The sequence below is a fragment of the Rhinopithecus roxellana genome, chromosome 1, assembly GCF_007565055.1.
Source record: "Rhinopithecus roxellana isolate Shanxi Qingling chromosome 1, ASM756505v1, whole genome shotgun sequence".
In the NCBI taxonomy this organism is placed as follows: Eukaryota; Metazoa; Chordata; class Mammalia; order Primates; family Cercopithecidae; genus Rhinopithecus; species Rhinopithecus roxellana.
The window spans coordinates 46,157,705-46,175,135 of NC_044549.1; the positions used below are offsets into that span (position 1 = coordinate 46,157,705).

At 45.0% G+C, this 17,431-nt stretch overlaps 1 protein-coding gene across 1 annotated transcript in view; it reads right to left on the bottom strand.

Annotated features, from left to right (window-relative positions):
• Positions 1-16,980, bottom strand: part of SLC12A8 (solute carrier family 12 member 8) — a 135,531-nt gene extending 118,551 nt beyond the window's left edge. Inside the window, exons 1-2 of the mRNA XM_010354813.2 lie at positions 16,921-16,980; positions 15,583-15,677 (exon numbers count right to left, since the gene is read on the bottom strand). Of these exons, the coding sequence (XP_010353115.1) occupies positions 15,583-15,633 (51 nt within the window). The 5' untranslated portion in view covers positions 15,634-15,677; positions 16,921-16,980. The remainder of the gene's footprint in view (positions 1-15,582; positions 15,678-16,920) is intronic.
• Positions 16,981-17,431: the final 451 nt, after the last annotated feature.

The following is a 17,431-nucleotide window of genomic DNA, read 5'->3' on the forward strand; positions in this document are numbered from 1 at the left end:
GCCCAGAGATGAGCTCTGGACACCTGATGTCATCTGGCAAACAACAAAACGCCACAGCGGCCATGCCAAGGCCACCTAAACAAGGGCTTCCTTGGCCCTTCCCAACCTCCTTGGCAAAAGGGCAGAGCTTTTCCTGCTGGACTCGGGCTGCCGCAAGGAAGTCTACCTGGATTTAACACAAGGAGGAGCAACATAGACCCTAATGCCCCCTCCCCCTAATAACAGGCGAACCACTGAAACATCAGCTGCAGAAAGGTTATTCTTCCAGGTGCTTCAGTGGATCAGCCAATATTCTATCCATTTAAGAATTCATATGTAGTGAGGAGACCCATCCATATAGTTAAAATTTTGGGAATCATGTTAATATTTTACATACTCAACATCAAATACAATTAAATCAACAAAGATGAGAGTTCAAAATCTAAACAGAATGCAAAAAGAAACAAATTATCCTAGCTGTATTTCAAATGACTGCCATAACCATACTTAAAGTGGAAAAAGAACTAACTGGAGTAACTTATGAACATAGTACTTTGATTATGTATCACAGTCTAAAATAAAAACAACTGCAATTAACATTAAATGCTGGATCGAAAATTTGAGTATTTGTAGGAGTATGAATTACCAATTCTAAATCTGCTTTCTGTGAATTGTAAGCGAATAACAAAATATATTGAATAGGAGTCAAGTTTCTCATGGTTGGAGAAGGAATTCCAACTAAGGAAAGAAGAGAAGAATAACCCCCATAGTGATGAATTGGAGTTAGACATATTAGTATGAATTTATGGTTTTTAATATACAGAGACCCAGATAGATCAATGTACATATTTATATTTACATTCCTTCCCTCTGCCCACTTAAAGTGTCTATAAGGCCAGGCACAGTGGCTCACACCTGTAATCCCAGCACTTTGGGAGACAGAGGCTGGAGAATTGCTTGAGGCCAGGTGTTTAAGACCAGCCTGAGCAACATAGTGAGACCACACTGCTGCAAAAAATAGAAAAATTAGCCAGGTGTGGTGGTGCGTGCCTGTAGTCCTAGCTACATAGGAGGCTGAGGCAAGAGGATTGCTTGAGCCTAGGAATTCAAGGTCACAGTGAGCTACAATCATGCTCCTGTACTCCAGCCTGGGCTACAGAGGAGACCTTGTCTCAAACAAACAAAAAAAAGTGACTATAAGCCAAGACATCCCAGTGGCAATGAACGTACCTAGCACCCAGATCTTGATTTCTAAGAATGATAGAATTTCTATGTAAGAATGATAGAATTTCTATCTATCTTAGAACGAAGAATTTCTAAGAATGATAGAATGATCTATCATTCTTCACTTTAAGGAGCCAGGGCTCCTTGCGGAAGTTACTAATTCAAGGCTAGGGCAGAGAACGTACAAAATGAGTCTGGAATATCTTCTGCCGGAAAGTAGGGAAGTGCTGAAAAGAAGAAAATGACAAGGATGTGTCAAAAGGACACAAGAGCCCACTTGAAGGGGCTCCCACTAGCCAAATCTGGCACAATTTGGCCCTGAAAGTAAATAATAGCAATAGAATTTCAAGGAGTAGAATAAGAATCTGAGTCCATATGGACATAAATAAATAAATTCACTGTTTTTTTTTTTTTTCTTTGAGACAGGGTCTTGCTCTGTCACCCAGGCTGGCGTACAGCAGTGTGATCACGGCTCACTGCAGCCTCAACTTCCTAGGCTGAAGCAATCCTCCTGCCTCAGCCTCCTGAGTATCTGGGATTACAGGCGTGTATCACCATGCCCAGCTAATTTTTTTGTATGTTTTGTAGAGACAGAGTTTTGCACTGTTGCCCAGGCTGGTCTCAAACTCCTGGCTCAAGTGATCCTCCTGCCTCAGCCCCGCAACGTGCTGGGATTACAGGTGTGAGCCACCCTACCTGGTCATGACTAATCATAATATATCTATTTCTGCTCATTGTCACTGAGTGGACCTGGAGGCTAAGGGCTGGAAGAGCAACTGGAATTGCTGTAGTCCCAAACATATCCCCTTTCATGTTGATGTGGCCCTGGCCAAGGTATCATTCCCGTGTGGCAGCAAGAAGAGAAAGCCCTTCCTTACAGTGAAAAGCCAGCTGATCCATGTGGAAGGAATTAGGGGGTTAGAAATTCACCATTTTGCAGCCATCACAGCAAGAGCCAGTTCTGCCAAGGATCATCAATGGATGCTAATGCTAGTGAGTGAAGGATTAATGAGGAACAGGGTATTTCTATAGTCTCAAAGCATCCTCTACAAATTACTTATTAACTACAAAGAGAAATTAGTGACTTTAGAGTGGATTAACCTAGTGGACACCACCTTAAATAAATAGCCAAAGTTAACATCACCAACAACGGGACAAATGGAAATCACGTAGCTCCTACTATGATGTCCCGGGAAGAGCACGCCATCACTGCTGTGGTGTTCCTGCCAAAAATAGAAAACCTAAATCTATCTGTGACAGATCATGCCCCAAACTGAGGGACATCACCCCCAATTCTGCCTATAAATTACAAAAAAACAAAAATAAGAAAACCTGAGGACAGTCTACAAAATAACCAACATGTGTTCTGTTAAAAAACAACAACAACAACAGCAAAAAAAAAAACAGTCAAGGTCATAAAAGACAAAGAAAGGCCAAGGGACTGCTCCAGATTAAAAGAGACTAAAGAGAGTATCACAACTGGCCAGGTGTGGTGGCTCACGCCTGTAATCCCAGAGCTTTGGGAGGCTGAGGTGGGTAATCACCTGAGATCAGGAGTTCGAAACCAGCCTGGCCACTATGGTAAAACCCCATCTCTACTAAAAATACAAAAATTAGCTGAGTGTGGTGGTGGATGTCTGTAATTCCAGCTACTCGGGAGCCTGAGGCAGAAGCATCGCTTGAACCTGGGAGGCAGAGGTTGCAGTGACCCAAGGTCATACCACTGAACTCCAGCCTGGGCGAGAAGAGTGAAACTCTGTCTCAAATAAAATAAAATAAAGAAAGAGAAATTATCACAACTAAGGGTCACGTATGATCCTGGATTGGATCCTGGAAGGAGGTCTGGGGGAGAAGCTGGGGGATGTTAGTGGGATAACTGGCAAAATTTTAATGTAGAGTTATGGATTAGAAAATAGGATTTTGTTTTGTTTTGTTTTTTTGAGATGGAGTCTTGCTCTGTCACCCAGGCTGGAGTGCAGTGGCATGATCTCGGCTCACTGCAAGCTCCGCCTCCCAAGTTCACGCCATTCTCCTGCCTCAGCCTCCCAAGTAGCTGGGACTATAGGCACATGCAACCATACCTGGCTAATTTTTTGTACTTTTAGTAGTGATGGGGTTTTACTGTGTAGGCCAGGATGGCCTTGTGCTCCTGACCTCGTGATCTGCCCGCCTTAGCCTCCCAAAGTGCTGGGATTACAGGCGTGAGCCACCTCGCTTGGCCGACAATAGGATTTTTGAATGTTACATGTCCTGATCCTGAAACAGATATTGTGGTTAGGTAAAAGAATATTCTTGTTCTTAGGAAATAGACACTGAAGTATTTATGGATAAAAGGACATGACGTCTGCAAATTATTTGTATACGGTTTAGAGAAAATATATGCATATGTGTAGAGAGAATGGTCTAATAATAAAGCAAAAAGGCAAAGCGGCAACAAGTGGTCAGTTCGAATCGACTGAGTCAAGAGTGTGTGGGCTTTTTTATTGTATTAGTATAACTTTTCTATAAACGTAAAATTTTGTCAAAATAAATAAATAGGTTGCAAAACATTATGAATGTATTTAATACCATTGAACTCTACACATAAAAATAGTTAAGACAGTAGGCCTGGAGCAGTGGCTCATGCCTGTAATTCCAACACTTTAGGAAGCCAAGGCAGGAGGGTCACTTGAAGCCAGGAGTTCGAGACCAGCCTGGGCAACATAATCAGAACCTTTCTCCAAAAGAGAAAAAAGGCAGGTGTGGTGGCACATGCCTGTAGTCCCAGCTACTTGGGAGGCTGAGGTGGGAGGATCGCTTGAGCCCAGGAGTTCGAGGCTGCAGTGAACTACGCTCACGCCACTGCACTCCAGCCTGGGCAACAGAGCAAGACCTTGTCTCAAAAAAAATAAAATAAAATAAAATAAATTTTTATAACCAACTATAATAAACACAAAAATATGGTTACAGAAAAAAATGGTATAAACCTTGACAATGTAAAAATAATAAAACAACTATTAAAAATGGAAATGAAATGAGAGAAATGGAAGGAAGTGTATGTGTGCCAATGCCCTATTTTTCATATGGGAAATAGGAAGTAAAATGATAACAAATTAGTAACCTAAGAAACTGAGGTATAAGGATATTATTTAAAGTTACAATGAGAAAAATTAGAAGACATGAAAACCAGAAGCCATTAGCAATGACTGCCACTGGGGAACAGAAGTGAAGGAAGAGGGAAAGAAGGCTTTTCGTTTCATGTCATGCTGTATTGTGTGAATCCTTCTCACTGCATGCATGTAGTACTTCTATGATAAAAACCCTAGACTATCCACAGGGGCTCACACCAGGAATCCCAGCACTTTGGGAGGCCCAGGCAGGTGGATCACTTGAGTCCAGGAGTTTGAGACCAGCCTGGGCAACATGGCGAAACTCCGTCTCTACTAAAAATACAAAAAAATAAGCTGGGCATGGTGGTGTGCCCTTGCAGTCCTAGCTATTCAGGAGGCTGAGGTGGGAGGATCATCTGAGCCTGGGAGGTTAAGGCTCCAGTGAGCCATGATCGTGCCACTGGACTCCAGCTGGGAACAGAAAGAGACTCTGTCTCAAAGAAAAACAATGACAACAACAACAACTAACTTATTTTATATTTAAAGAAAAAATTACCACATTATTAGAAATATTTTTAAACCAGAATGGGTTTTTTGGCTGACCTAGCATTAGGGATACCATTTATGGCTATATGTCATTTCATTCAGTGGATGAATTCACCAAAAGATTTCTGTAATTTCAATCACATTTTAAAATGTATTGAATGAATGGAATACTTAAAGATGGTGAATCCTTTTATAAAATCAATGCCTACCTCAACATTTTTTGTGTATCTTTAAGTTTTTAAATGTGTTTTTGCTTTGTGTTATTCTTTACTAATAACTACCTAAAATTAAAAAGGAAAGTGACTCAAAATGAGTCATGGCTTTTTGTTTTAAGTTAAATTCTGTGAATGCAGAGACTCATGGCAGAGCAGGAACACAACTATTTTTGGCTTAGTGAGGGTTGCTTGGCCACCATGGCCTCAAGTTAATCAGTGAGCCCCTAAAGCTGGTAACCAGGGACAGTGATGTTATTCACAGGATATCTGCAGATTGGGAAAAGAACATGCTAGAATTTTTACACAGGTGAGTGATTTGTGCCACACTACCCTTTTTTCTTTCTTTCTGGCTGTTCATGTGGGGAAGAAGACATTCACACAGCAAGTCAAAAACAAATAGGCTGGACACAGTGGCTCACATTTGTAATCCCAGTGCTTTCAGAGGCTGAGGCGGGAAGATCACTTGAGGCCAGGCAAGGAGTTCATCACCAGCCTGGGAAACATAGTGAGACCCCATCTCTACAAAAATTTAAAAATTTGCCAGACATGGTGGCACGTGCTGTGGTCCTAGCTACTTGGGAGGCTGAGATGAGAGGATCCCTTGAGTCCCAGGAGTTTAAGGCTGCAGTGAGCTATGATCACATCACTGCACTCCAGCCTGGGTAACAGAGTGACACCCTGTCTCTAAAAACAAAACAACAAAAAACAAAGGGAATGTAAATAGGACCTTTTTTTTTTTTTTTTTTGAGACGGAGTCTCGCTCTGTCCTCCAGGCTGGAGTGCAGTGGCCGGATCTCAGCTCACTGCAAACTCCGCCTCCCAGGTTCACGCCATTCTCCTGCCTCAGCCTCCCGAGTAGCCGGGACTACAGGCGCCCACCACCTCGCCCGGCTAATTTTTTGCATTTTTTTAGTAGAGATGGGGTTTCACCGGGTTAGCCAGGATGGTCTCGATCTCCTGACCTCGTGATCCGCCCGTCTCGGCCTCCCAAGCAGTGGTAAATGTTAAAGCATTATTGTATTAGAAATGCATCAAAGCTGGGTGAGATGGCTGATACCTGTAATCCCAGTACTTTGGGAGGCCCGTGGGAGGATTGCTTGAGCCCAAGAGTTCGAGACCAGCCTGGGCAAAATGGCAAAACCCTGCCTCTACAAAATATTTTAAAAATAGCCAGGCATGGTGGCATGCACCTGTGGTCCTAGCTACTCAGACCCAGGAGGTTGAGGCTGCAGTAAGCCATGATTGAAAAAAACAAAAGCAGCAGCAGCATCAAAGCTAGGTACTACCTCTAAAGACTTTTCATGTCAAGCACACCCACCCTTCGATTAAGGTGTTAAAATTCAGAAAGAAAAAATTTAGGAATTCGATTATACTTGATAATTATTGAAGAGCAAAAAGAGATACTGAATTGAATTATACTGAAGTATGTGTATTTCTTTTTAATTTTATTTTATTTTTTTTTTTTTTTGAGATGGAGTCTCACTCTGTCACCTAGGCTGGAGTGCAGTTGTTTGATCTCAGCTCACTGCAACCTCTGCCTCCCAGGTTCAAGAGATTCTCCCACCTCAGCCTGCTGAGTAGCTGGGATTACAGGCAGCCGCCACCACACCCGGTTAAATTTTTTTTGTATTTTTGTAGAGACGGGGTTTCACCATGGTGGCCAGGCTAGTTTTGAACTCCTGACTTCAGGTGGTCTGCTCGCCTCGGACTCCCAAAGTGCTGGGATTACAGGCACGAGCCACCGCGCCCAGTCATATGCGTATTTCTCTTTATCCTACTACAATTAATTGATAATGTTCTAGGAATACAGAATTGTCTAATGTTTTAACTGTTATTCTGAAGAGAGATATTTTGGTCAGAGAAAGTATAAAATTAATGAAAAAGTAAGCTAAAACTCAGTTACTCTCCCCTACGGGAAGCCAGGGTGTTCAATCAGGCGAGGCGGCCAGAGTAAAAGCACCACCTAATGGCACCTTATTCAAATTACAAGAATAGTACTTCAGAGGCATTACCATAGCATCTAGGTGTTCCTTGCAAACCCCAGAAGATTAAATGATGGCAAATGCAGTATTTTGTCTATATCTGACTATGGATGAAATTTACCTTAAGGCAGTGAGAAGGTTTGAAGTTGCCTAATCTCTCTATTCATAGCTAGGCAGAATGTATTAACCACTTTTTTTTTTTTTTAATCTGTATCTAATGATGTTACGACAACTTAAAAATCTTGCTGACCAAGGACATGAAAAACCTCTACAATGAGAACTACAAAACACTGATGAAATAAAGAGGACACAAACAAATGGAAAGACATCCCATGCTTAGAATTATTAATGAGAAGAATTACTGTTGTTAAAATGACCATACTATGCAAAGCAATCTACAGAGTCAATACAATCCCTATCAAAATGCCAACGACATTCTTCACATAAATAGAAAAAAAAAAACCCTAGAATTTGTATGGAACAACAACAAAAAAGAGCCAGAACAGGCAAAGCCATCCTGAGCAAAAAGAACAAAGCTGAAAGCATCACACCACCCAACTTCAAAATATACTACAAAGCCTTGGTAGCCAAAACAGCATGGTATTGGTATAGAAACAGACACATAGACCAACAGAACAGAATAGAGAATCTGGAAATAAATCCACATATTTACAGCCAACTGATTTTCAACAAAGGTGCCAAGGACATATATTGGGGAAAGGACACCCTCTTTCCCCAGTAATAAATTGTACCAGGAAAACTGTATATCCACATGCAGAAGAATGAAACTAGACCCCCATCTCTCGACCTATACAAAAAGCAACACAAAATGGGTTAAAGACATAAATGTAACATCCAAACTACAAAACTACTAGAAGAAAACATAGGGGGCATGCTTTGGGACATTGGTCTGGGAAAAGGTTTTATGGCTAAGATTTCAAAAGCACAGGCAACAAAAACAAAAATAGACAAACGGGGTCATATTGATCTAAAAAGTTTCTGCACAGCAAAGGAAACAGTAAATAGAGTGAAAAGACAACCTGTAGAATGGGATAAAATATTTGCAAGATATTCATGCAGCAAGGGACTAATATCCAGAACATGTAAGGAACTCAAACAACTCAACAGCATAAAATGACTAATCACATTAAAAAGTGGTCAAAACATCTAAATAGACATTCCTCAAAAGAAGACATACAAATAGCTAACAGGCATATGAAAAAATGCTCAACAACACTAATTATCAGGGAAATGCAAATCAAAAACACAATGAGATACCACCTCACGCCTGTTAGAATGACTATTACCCAAAAAATGTAAGATAACAAGTGTTTGTGAGGCTTTGGAGAAAAGGAAACCCTTGTGCACTGTTGGTGAAAATGTAAATTATTACAGGCATTATAAAAAACAATATGGAAGCTCCTTAAAAATTAAAAATAGAACTACCATATGATCCAACAATCCCACTGTGGATACTTATCCAAAGGAAAGGAAATGAGTATATCAAAGGGATGCCTGCACCCCCATGTTTATTGCAGCCCTATTCACAATAGCAAAAGGAGTCAACCTAAGTGTCCATCAAAAGATGAATGGACAAAGAAAATGTGGTAAATGTGTACAATGGAAAACTATTTAGCCCTAAAAATGAATGAAATCCCATCATGTCAGCAACATGGATGGAACTGGAGGTCATTAGGTTAAGTGAAATAAACCAGGAACAGAAAGACAAATATCACATGTTCTCACTCATATGTGGAAGCTAAAACAGTTGACTTCATGGAGGTCAATAGTAGAATGATGGTTATCAGAGGGTAAGAAGGGGATTGGGGGATAAAGAGAGGTTGGTTAATGGGTACAACTGTATAGTTAGATAAAAAGAGTAAGTTCTAGTGCTCTATAACACAGTAAGGTAACTATAGTTAACAGTAACTTATTGTATACTTCAAAATAGCTAGAGGAGTAGATTTGAAATGCTCCTAAAACAAAGAAATGATCAATGTTTGAGGCGATGGATACCCCAATTACCCTGAACTGATCATTACACATTGTATATATGTACCAAAATATCACATGTATCCCATAAACATGTATAATTATTATATATCAACTTAAAAATGTTTTAAAATCTTGCTGGCCTAGAAAAGACTGACCCTCCTAGACCTAGCCAATTCTCAGAGATAGCAAAAGGCTTAGCCATGAACATACCTTTCTTAAGCAAAATAACCAATGCTGAGTCTATACCTCCAAAAACCACCTCCTCATCTAACTCACATACCACACCAAGATTTCTCCCAATGCAAATCATTCCAGAGCCACGCATCTGGCAACCAGAGGCCACCCCTACAACCCAGAGCCCACTAGAATTATTCAAACTGCCAATCCTAAGCTGTTCACCGTGCCCTGCCTTTCCTCTCCTGAAAAAACCCCAATAAAGGCTTTGGGCTGGGCATTCCCCTAACTCCTGTCTTCAGCCCCCTGAGCATCTCTGGTGCTTCCCCTGTGGCCCTGCGTGGCATAGTGTATTCTCTTTTCTCAAGCAAGGTAAGTAACAAAAATCTTCCTTCAGTGACATTGACCTCTCCGTGTTCTCACCTCTGTAAGTTAAAAACCTGCAAGTACAGATGAGTCACAGAACCCTGCCTAACTCATTTCAGTGAAGAACACTGTCACTCCAGTTTCTAGGTAGGACACTTTTATCCAGAAAACATCCCCACTCTATTTTTTACAAATATGCAGCATTTGGGGCCCAGTTGTCATTTTCAGGCAAAGTAACCAGTGGGGCTATAAAATGGAAAGGGGGAAAGACAGAGGAGAAAGAGAGGAAAGGATGTCAGTGTGCACATGAAATACTTGTGCTGCATCTCAATCCTGAGAACAGGATCTGCCATTTCTCTCCAACTCCAGGAGCACTAGCCTCTTGTCTTCTGCTGCCTGTAAAGCTGCTTCTGTCCCTTGACCAGAGGTGGTTTTACGGTGAAGCGAACAGCTCAAGCCTCAGGACACATCACTTGGCATTTGGTCCCTTCCAAAGATAATGCCAAATTTTCTATTTGCAATTTGTATCCTTTCTACTAAAGAGAGTCCATAAAAATGGTATAAGCTTCATGCCCTACAAAACCTGGGATAGTGAGAGGGTCATGGCCCTAGGAATCCCAGAAGTGAGTCCTGCTCTTCCACCCAACCATTTGGGCTCCAGTGTCCTCATCTTAAAAAGAGGGGCTTCAAGAGATATAAATATGTTTAAAGAAAAAAAAGAGGGGCTAACAAGACCTTCTTGTCTGAAGTTCCCTTTTCCTTCCTCCTCAGCCTCATTCATTTCTCTACATCTGCTAATAAAGCAATATGCTATTGCCTGGCATGTGTCTACCGAGGCTCACTTTGCATAATGGCTTTTTAAAGATGCTAAAAAAGCCCTGAAAAATGCATCGTAAAAATAAAAGTCAGTTCTTAACCATACACTGGCTAATGAACACTCAGAAAATAAGAGCTAAGCTTTTGCGATGAAGCCTGACACCCATACTCAAAATTGGATGTGTCAGGGTCAACTCAGGGCTATGTTCTGGGGCCAGTAGCCTTGCTTCTAATCTGGTTCTGCCACTGTTTGTGTGTGGCTCTGGGCAAGGCATTCAACATTTGTGTCCTCCTGGACCCACTACTGCTGGAACTCAAGTCTCTGGGCTTGCTTCTTGACACGACAAGCAAAGGGACCAAGCCAGAGGATTTCTGAGGACTCCTCTGTGTCTTCATTGCTTGGTTCTGTCTATCTGCCTCTCTTGCCGGTGCCACCTCCCTATTCACCATTGCCCCAAAACTTGACCAGACTCTATCTTACCACGCCAAGCTCACTAAGGTAAGCCATCTAATTAAAGAGGAAAAGACAGAGAAAAAGTGTATATTAGTCCGTACTTGCACTGCTATAAAGAAATACCTGAGACTGGTAATTTATAAAGAAAAGAGGTTTAATTGGCTCATGGTTCCACAGGCTGTACGGGAAGCATAGCAGCTTCTGCTTCCAGGGAGGCCTCAGGAAACTTTCAATCATGGTGGAAGGCAAAGGGGAGGCAGGCATCTTACATGGCCAGAGCAGGAGCAAGAGGTCCTGGGAGGTGCTGTACACTTTTAAACAACCAGATTTCATGAGAACTCACTCACTATCAGAACAGCATCGAGGGAATGGTGCTAAACCATTCATGAGAAACCACCCCCAGGATCCTATCACCTCCCACCAGGCCCTACCTCCAACACTGGGGATTACAATTAAACATAAGATTTGGTGGGGACACAGATCCAAACCATGAGACAGCAAGGGAGGAGAGGACACAGAAGGGAAAGAGCTGGGACGTTGTACAAGAAGACAGGGAGCAGAGTCAGAACCCAGGCAGGCCTCAGCGACCTGGAAACTCCTCCTCCTGCGCTTGGGCCAGACACCATGGTTCTGATGGGGAGCCTACTCCCACGGCCGGCAGTGGGTTTTTTCCTAGAATAATTAGCCAGACTTTGGCCTGCAGACCTCCTAGAAAAGGGTCCACATGGACCCACTAGTGCCATACTTCAAGTCTCTGTGGTAAAGCAGAATGCAGAAGAAAGAGCATGAATCTGGTATACTAGTTAAACTGGCTTTTGGTGACTTATTCTCAGGCCAGCTTCCCTTTTAAGTTGCTATTGAGACTCTCCAACCCTGCGAGAAGGGAGACAAAAGCCTCAGTCTAGCTGCAGGCACTTCTTATTCAATAAGAACTAGGAGATTGCTGTTGTTTTTGTGTTTGTTTTAATATCTCCAGCAGGAGCTGGAGGTTCTGGCAAGAACTGTCATTCAATAAACACCTGGTAAATGAAACCGAGTTTTCTCCCTATTCCTGACGCTAAGAGCATGAGATTCTGCTGGACTTCAGACCTCCACACAGCTTGTCAGCTTGCCATCTGTTTTTGTCTCAGGCTACCTGCTTTCTCCTGCCAACTCAGTCTTCCTGAAACAACCAGATTGCAACCGTGCTCTCTGTCTAGTACCTGGCAGAGACAAGCATCCAATCATGGCTCGTTAGCCTTCCATTCACCTCCCTCTGCACCGGCTGTTTCTTTCTTAGGAAGCCCCAGGTTTCACAGCCTAGTCCGCTGGGTTTCTGTGTGCGGTCGGCTTCATCCAATCATTAAACGAGCATTTTACTTAGTGCTTGTCATGTGAGAGGCACTGGCCCAGACCCTTCCACATATGGCATCTCCTTTAATCTCATAAAAACCCTGAGAATCAGATCCACTCACCCCATCACATAGTTGTGGAAATAGACTGGGAACCCACGGGTAATTTGCCCAAGGGCCCAGCCTATCCAGCAGCACGGTCAGAATGGAAAACCCAGAACCCAGGTTTGAGTCTACCACCAAAGCACACAAAGTGCCTCCGGACAGAGGCCTCTGGAACAAGACTTGGCCTGCCAGCATTTCGGTTGGTCTCCAAACACACACTCATATTCCCGAACCACTCCAGACTCACTCAGGCCTGGAAAGCATCCACCATCCTCAATAGACTGCCCACCCAGCAGGTTGTCCAGAACAATGTCCCACATTCTAGTGTTGGTCCAAGGTATGATTCTGGGTTTGAGACTCCTGCCTTAGGTCTTCCGCCTGACTCAGCTGTGCTGAGTCATGCATTTATTTGCCAATGGATCCTTCTGCTTATTTATACCAGTACCCCTTGGATTAAATACATACTCCCCACCTTAGTTTTATTATTAGCTATTTATATAATATAAGCTGAATGCTGACCAGGAACCAAGCACTATACCAAATATTTATGCAAATTATCTCTTTTAATTGTCTTCAATCTCTACAGTAGTTTCAATCACCGGGCAGTCATTTTGTAGGTGAGGAAATGGAGGCTTAGTGAGGTTACAAAACCTGTTCAAGGTCACAAAGCATTAGAGCCAGGACTTGACCCAGGCAGCACATGCACCCTCGACCACCACACCATTAACATTCAGATCTATAACTCTTTCCTAGCTGGTTCACTTATTACTGACCAGTCTACACACACACACACACACACACACAGAGAGAGAGAGAGAGAGAGAGAGAGAGAGAGAGAGAGAGAGAGCGCTACCCTATCTGGTCCTAAAATGATTAAAGCAAACAAAGAGTTAATTCATTCACCCTCCACCTAACTTCCAAGTGTCCCCACCCTTGCCAAACTTCCTGTGAGCTACTTTCTAATCACCGTGACCAAGAGAAGAGCAGGTCAAGACTGAAGGTGGCATGACACTCACTAGCCTGTCTTCCCACTGGGCACTACCTCCTAATCTTGTGTTCTGCAGGCGTCAAATCTCCTAGCAGAATTTCTGATCCCCAAGACTGGAATACAATTTTTCAAAGGTTCACAGGAAATTTCTTGAGGGCCAGCCACTCCTAGAGTTCAGCTTCCAGCATGTTAGCCACCTAACCTACTCTCTGTTCCTCCTCACAGGTCCTTGATTTACCATCTGGGTGGCTTTCCTTATACCATTTGGAGCAGGAGGCACATAGCAAAAAGGATGAAAGCTTGGGACTTGGCATCAAATGTCCCTGCCTTTACAGTGCTACAGTTCTTCTTCTGTCAAACCAAAATAATCATATCAACTTCAGAATGTTGTAGTGGAGATAAATGAGGTAATGCATATTAAGTGCTCAGTATACAGTAAGTGCCCACTAATTGGTAGCTATTATCATTTTCTCACCCTCCCACCTGGAATATGCTTCCCAAGTCCACCATATGTTCCACTTCCACCATTACTTTAAGACTTAATGCAAATGGCAACTCACCCAATTCCTAGCCAGGTGAGTTCAGTTCAGTAGAAGCAACACTGATGGAGCATCTTCTACACACAACCCACCACGCCAGGTATTGGGGATACAAAAATAAATAAGACATGCCCTTGAATTTAAGTTCACAGCCTTAAGGGAGACAGAAAAGAAACAGCTCATTTCAATGCTACCTAGTAAGTGCAGTGACACAGGATGCCGTGGAACAGGAGGGGTGAGCTAACCATCATGGAGGGCCCTGGGGGCCAAGATGAGGAGTCTGAGCTGAATTCTGAAGGTAGTGAGGAGCTATTGAAGGAATTTAAGCAGAGGGGTCAAATGTACAGATGTATGCTTCATAAAAGAATCACTTTAGTAGCAATGTGGAAAAAGAAGTTAGGAGAGTATGAATGATCCAATCAAGAAATGGTATCCTTAACAAGACAGTGCAGGGGAGGGAGAGAGAAAGAAAGGATGGATTTCCAGATCATGAACACCGAAGGCCTTAAAATTGGGCATTGGCATTGGGCAGTGTCCAATCCTTCAATGTTTAGATATTAAGAGAGAAGGAGGCAACACAGAGGTCACTGTATCCATTACATTGTAGAAATCAACTCTCTCAGGGCCCTTAGGACAATTTAACTTGCATTGTAGTTTTCTGTTGTTTGTTCATGTGGTCAATCAACTAACATTTACTGTCCACTTAAATACCAGGTCCTACCTTGGGTGAAGGTTTCAATGACAAATTGTCGATAAGAAGCATCAGCAAAGATCAAGGGAAAGATATAAGCCCTGGGGAATGGTGTGGTTTGGCTGGAAAGTGTGGCAGGAAGATGAAGACGTGGGGAACCCGACTTGAGACTCAGGTGGGGTCAGACTGTGTAGGGCTGAGGCTGGAAAGTTTGAGCCCTGAGTGGTGCACATGAGGAGACACCAAAGGTTTTAAACAGGGGAGAGATGAACGGATGCTCTCACAGGGGAGAGCCCAGAATGTCTTATTTGTCTTCTTTGGGAATTCCTGGGGCCTTACGTTTTCCATCTGGGTTTCTGTTTCATGTTGGTTCTCTCCCCACTGATGGGGCTTGTTCCCCTGTTATAAGGCTGGGAAACCCTCCTGCTCCTCTCTAGAAGGCAGGACAGAAGTCCAAGAGATAGTGAAAAATTCATGTTGAGTGATCATGGATGGCAAAGACCCTGGGTGCACATAGTTTCTGAATAAAAACCTTAGTATGGTTTATTATTATTATTATTATTTCTTCAGGGACCAGTTCTCTGTTTCTGGGGACAGCCACTTCAATTCCATATCTACAGAATGCATATTTGCTATAACTAATGATCAGCAGGGAGAAGATAAAGAAAAAAAAATAAAAAAGCAAACACTAGGGCATCCAGAAATCCTTTTGGCTTCAGAACTTAAGAGTTTTTTCAGAAATAAATTTACCTTCTTACATTGGTTTGATCCAGAATTAAAATGAATTCATATTATGTGAGTCCTCACTGTGACTGTCCATGGAAGGCCTCTCAGGATGGGGTTTGGAGTTGTGGGAGATCTCAGGATTCAAAATCCACCACAGATAATGCCAAAAGTTTTCTGTACATCAACAGTTAATAATGGCTATAATATTTTGGCTATATTTTCTCATTAAACTGGATGACCAAAAAAGACTTCGGAGTTAATTACATCTAAAGAGTGCACTGTAATGTTTGCATCCAGCCCACTGTCTGGGGATCCCAGTGCTCACAGGCCTCCATCACAGGCCTGGCACATCTGGAGCCTACCTGCTGGGCTGCCTCGTGGAAGAGCTCCTGCACCTGGGACATCTGGGTCATTCTCCAGCAAACGGGATCCTGGTGATCTGGACAGGGAGACTGCTCTGCAAGGTAACAGCATCCTTGGTCAGGCTGGTTCCTCCTCTCCTCTGCTCTTGTTGTCCATCCTTTCTCTCTACTAGAATTGTTCAAACTACCAGGCGAGGCCCTGGCCGGGGAAGAAGCCTTGTCTGCCTCATCTGAAAACTTGGCCGGGTTACGTTTTTGGTACCCAAGTAGATCCCGCTGGTCCTTCAGAGCCCATCTGTGCTCAAACGTTGCTGCCCTAAAGCCTCAGGCACTCCCAGCTCTCTCCTTCTTCCCTGAGATCCTTAAATATGTGAGGGTCACAGCCCGGCTGCCCAGCCTTGAGGACACAGAGTCACACTCCTCTCCTGCCCTCAGGTGCCTCGTGAACCCCTCTCTCCAGGAGGAGGGCATCATGACTCACTAGACCTGGCTGCAGGTGGTGAGTGAACGTAGCTGAGCAGAAGGGAGAGCGGCCATGAGGAGGCTGTCTTGGGACCCTTCTGGAGCAGGGCCGGAGAAGGGTAGGGGAGAGAAGAGGGTGGGTGAGAAAAGGCTGGACAGGACTAGGGCAGCTCCTCAATCCACCCCCAGGCACCCACCTCTTCGCGCTGGACCTGGCTTTCCCTGAGGGGAGGGGGAGTTTGTCCCCCTGCTCTGTGTGGCTCTTCTCCCCAGCACAGTGCTGCAAGGTAGACGGGGCTCAGGACCCTTTGGAAGAAGGAGGAAGGGGGAGGACGAGAGCAAGAGGGAAGGGTAGAGCTGGTCGTCCTGGGAAGAAGGCGACTTAGGACAGCAGCCAGCGCTGGCGAGGAGGGAAGGCGCCCGGGCACTAAGAGTGGAGGGTTGGGGGAACAGGGTTAGCCCAGTGGGAAGCTGGGAAGGCTGGGGGACTTCGTGGACTGCAGTCCTGCCAAAAGCCGGGTGACATGGTAAAGGACCAGAGCACCCGGGTGTCCCCCACAGAGCAAGGGACCCCAGGCTTCAACTCGCCCTTCCCGCCGCCCCGCAGAGCCGGCTCCTCCGCGGAGCCCCGACCCTCACGTCTGGGCCGCGCTGGGACCCGGACCCCTTGGCACCCCACGCAGACGCGAACCCCCACCCCAAGTACTGGGGCCACGCCCGTGTGCCGGCGCGCGGGTGACCGGCGGTAGGGGAGAATCCACCTGGGCGGGGAGGTGGGGGCAAAGGTGACCCCAGACCTGGCTCCTAACTGCGGGCCGGGGAGAGGAACTGTCCCGAGACCACCCTCTCCACCCCCCACAGCCCTTCCGCCCTCACCTGCTCCCGGGACAGCCAGCTCCCAGCGCCGGGCCCGCCCGTTCCCCGCCCCGCTGCCACGTGGCTGCCCCGGCTCGGCTGCACGGGTCCCAGCTGTCCTGTCCCGGCGGGGGCACCCCTGCCACGCCAGCACCGGGAGTCTCGGGCCCAGGTGGAGAGGGGGCGGTGCAGAGGCTTTCCCTCCGCAAGGGTCGGGCCTTCGCACCTAACTGGACAAGAACTTTCACCTGGGTAGGGGCAGGGCTGGCAGAAAACAGGGAGTAGGGGCCGCAAGCACACAGGCTCAACGTGACCAGCCACTGCCGCTCCCCCCTCGACAGTGCCACCAGCGGAGGTGCCCAGCCCCGAGACCAGGGGACTAGGGACAGGAGCCTACCCTGTGCGGCTCTGAGAAATGGCTGTGAGCGCTGCACGCAGGACTGAGAAAGCCCGGGGTAAGCCCGGAGTGCAGGGAAACCCGCAGCCCCCTGGGCAGGTGCCGAGAAGCATCTGGACAAGCTGACCGAGACCC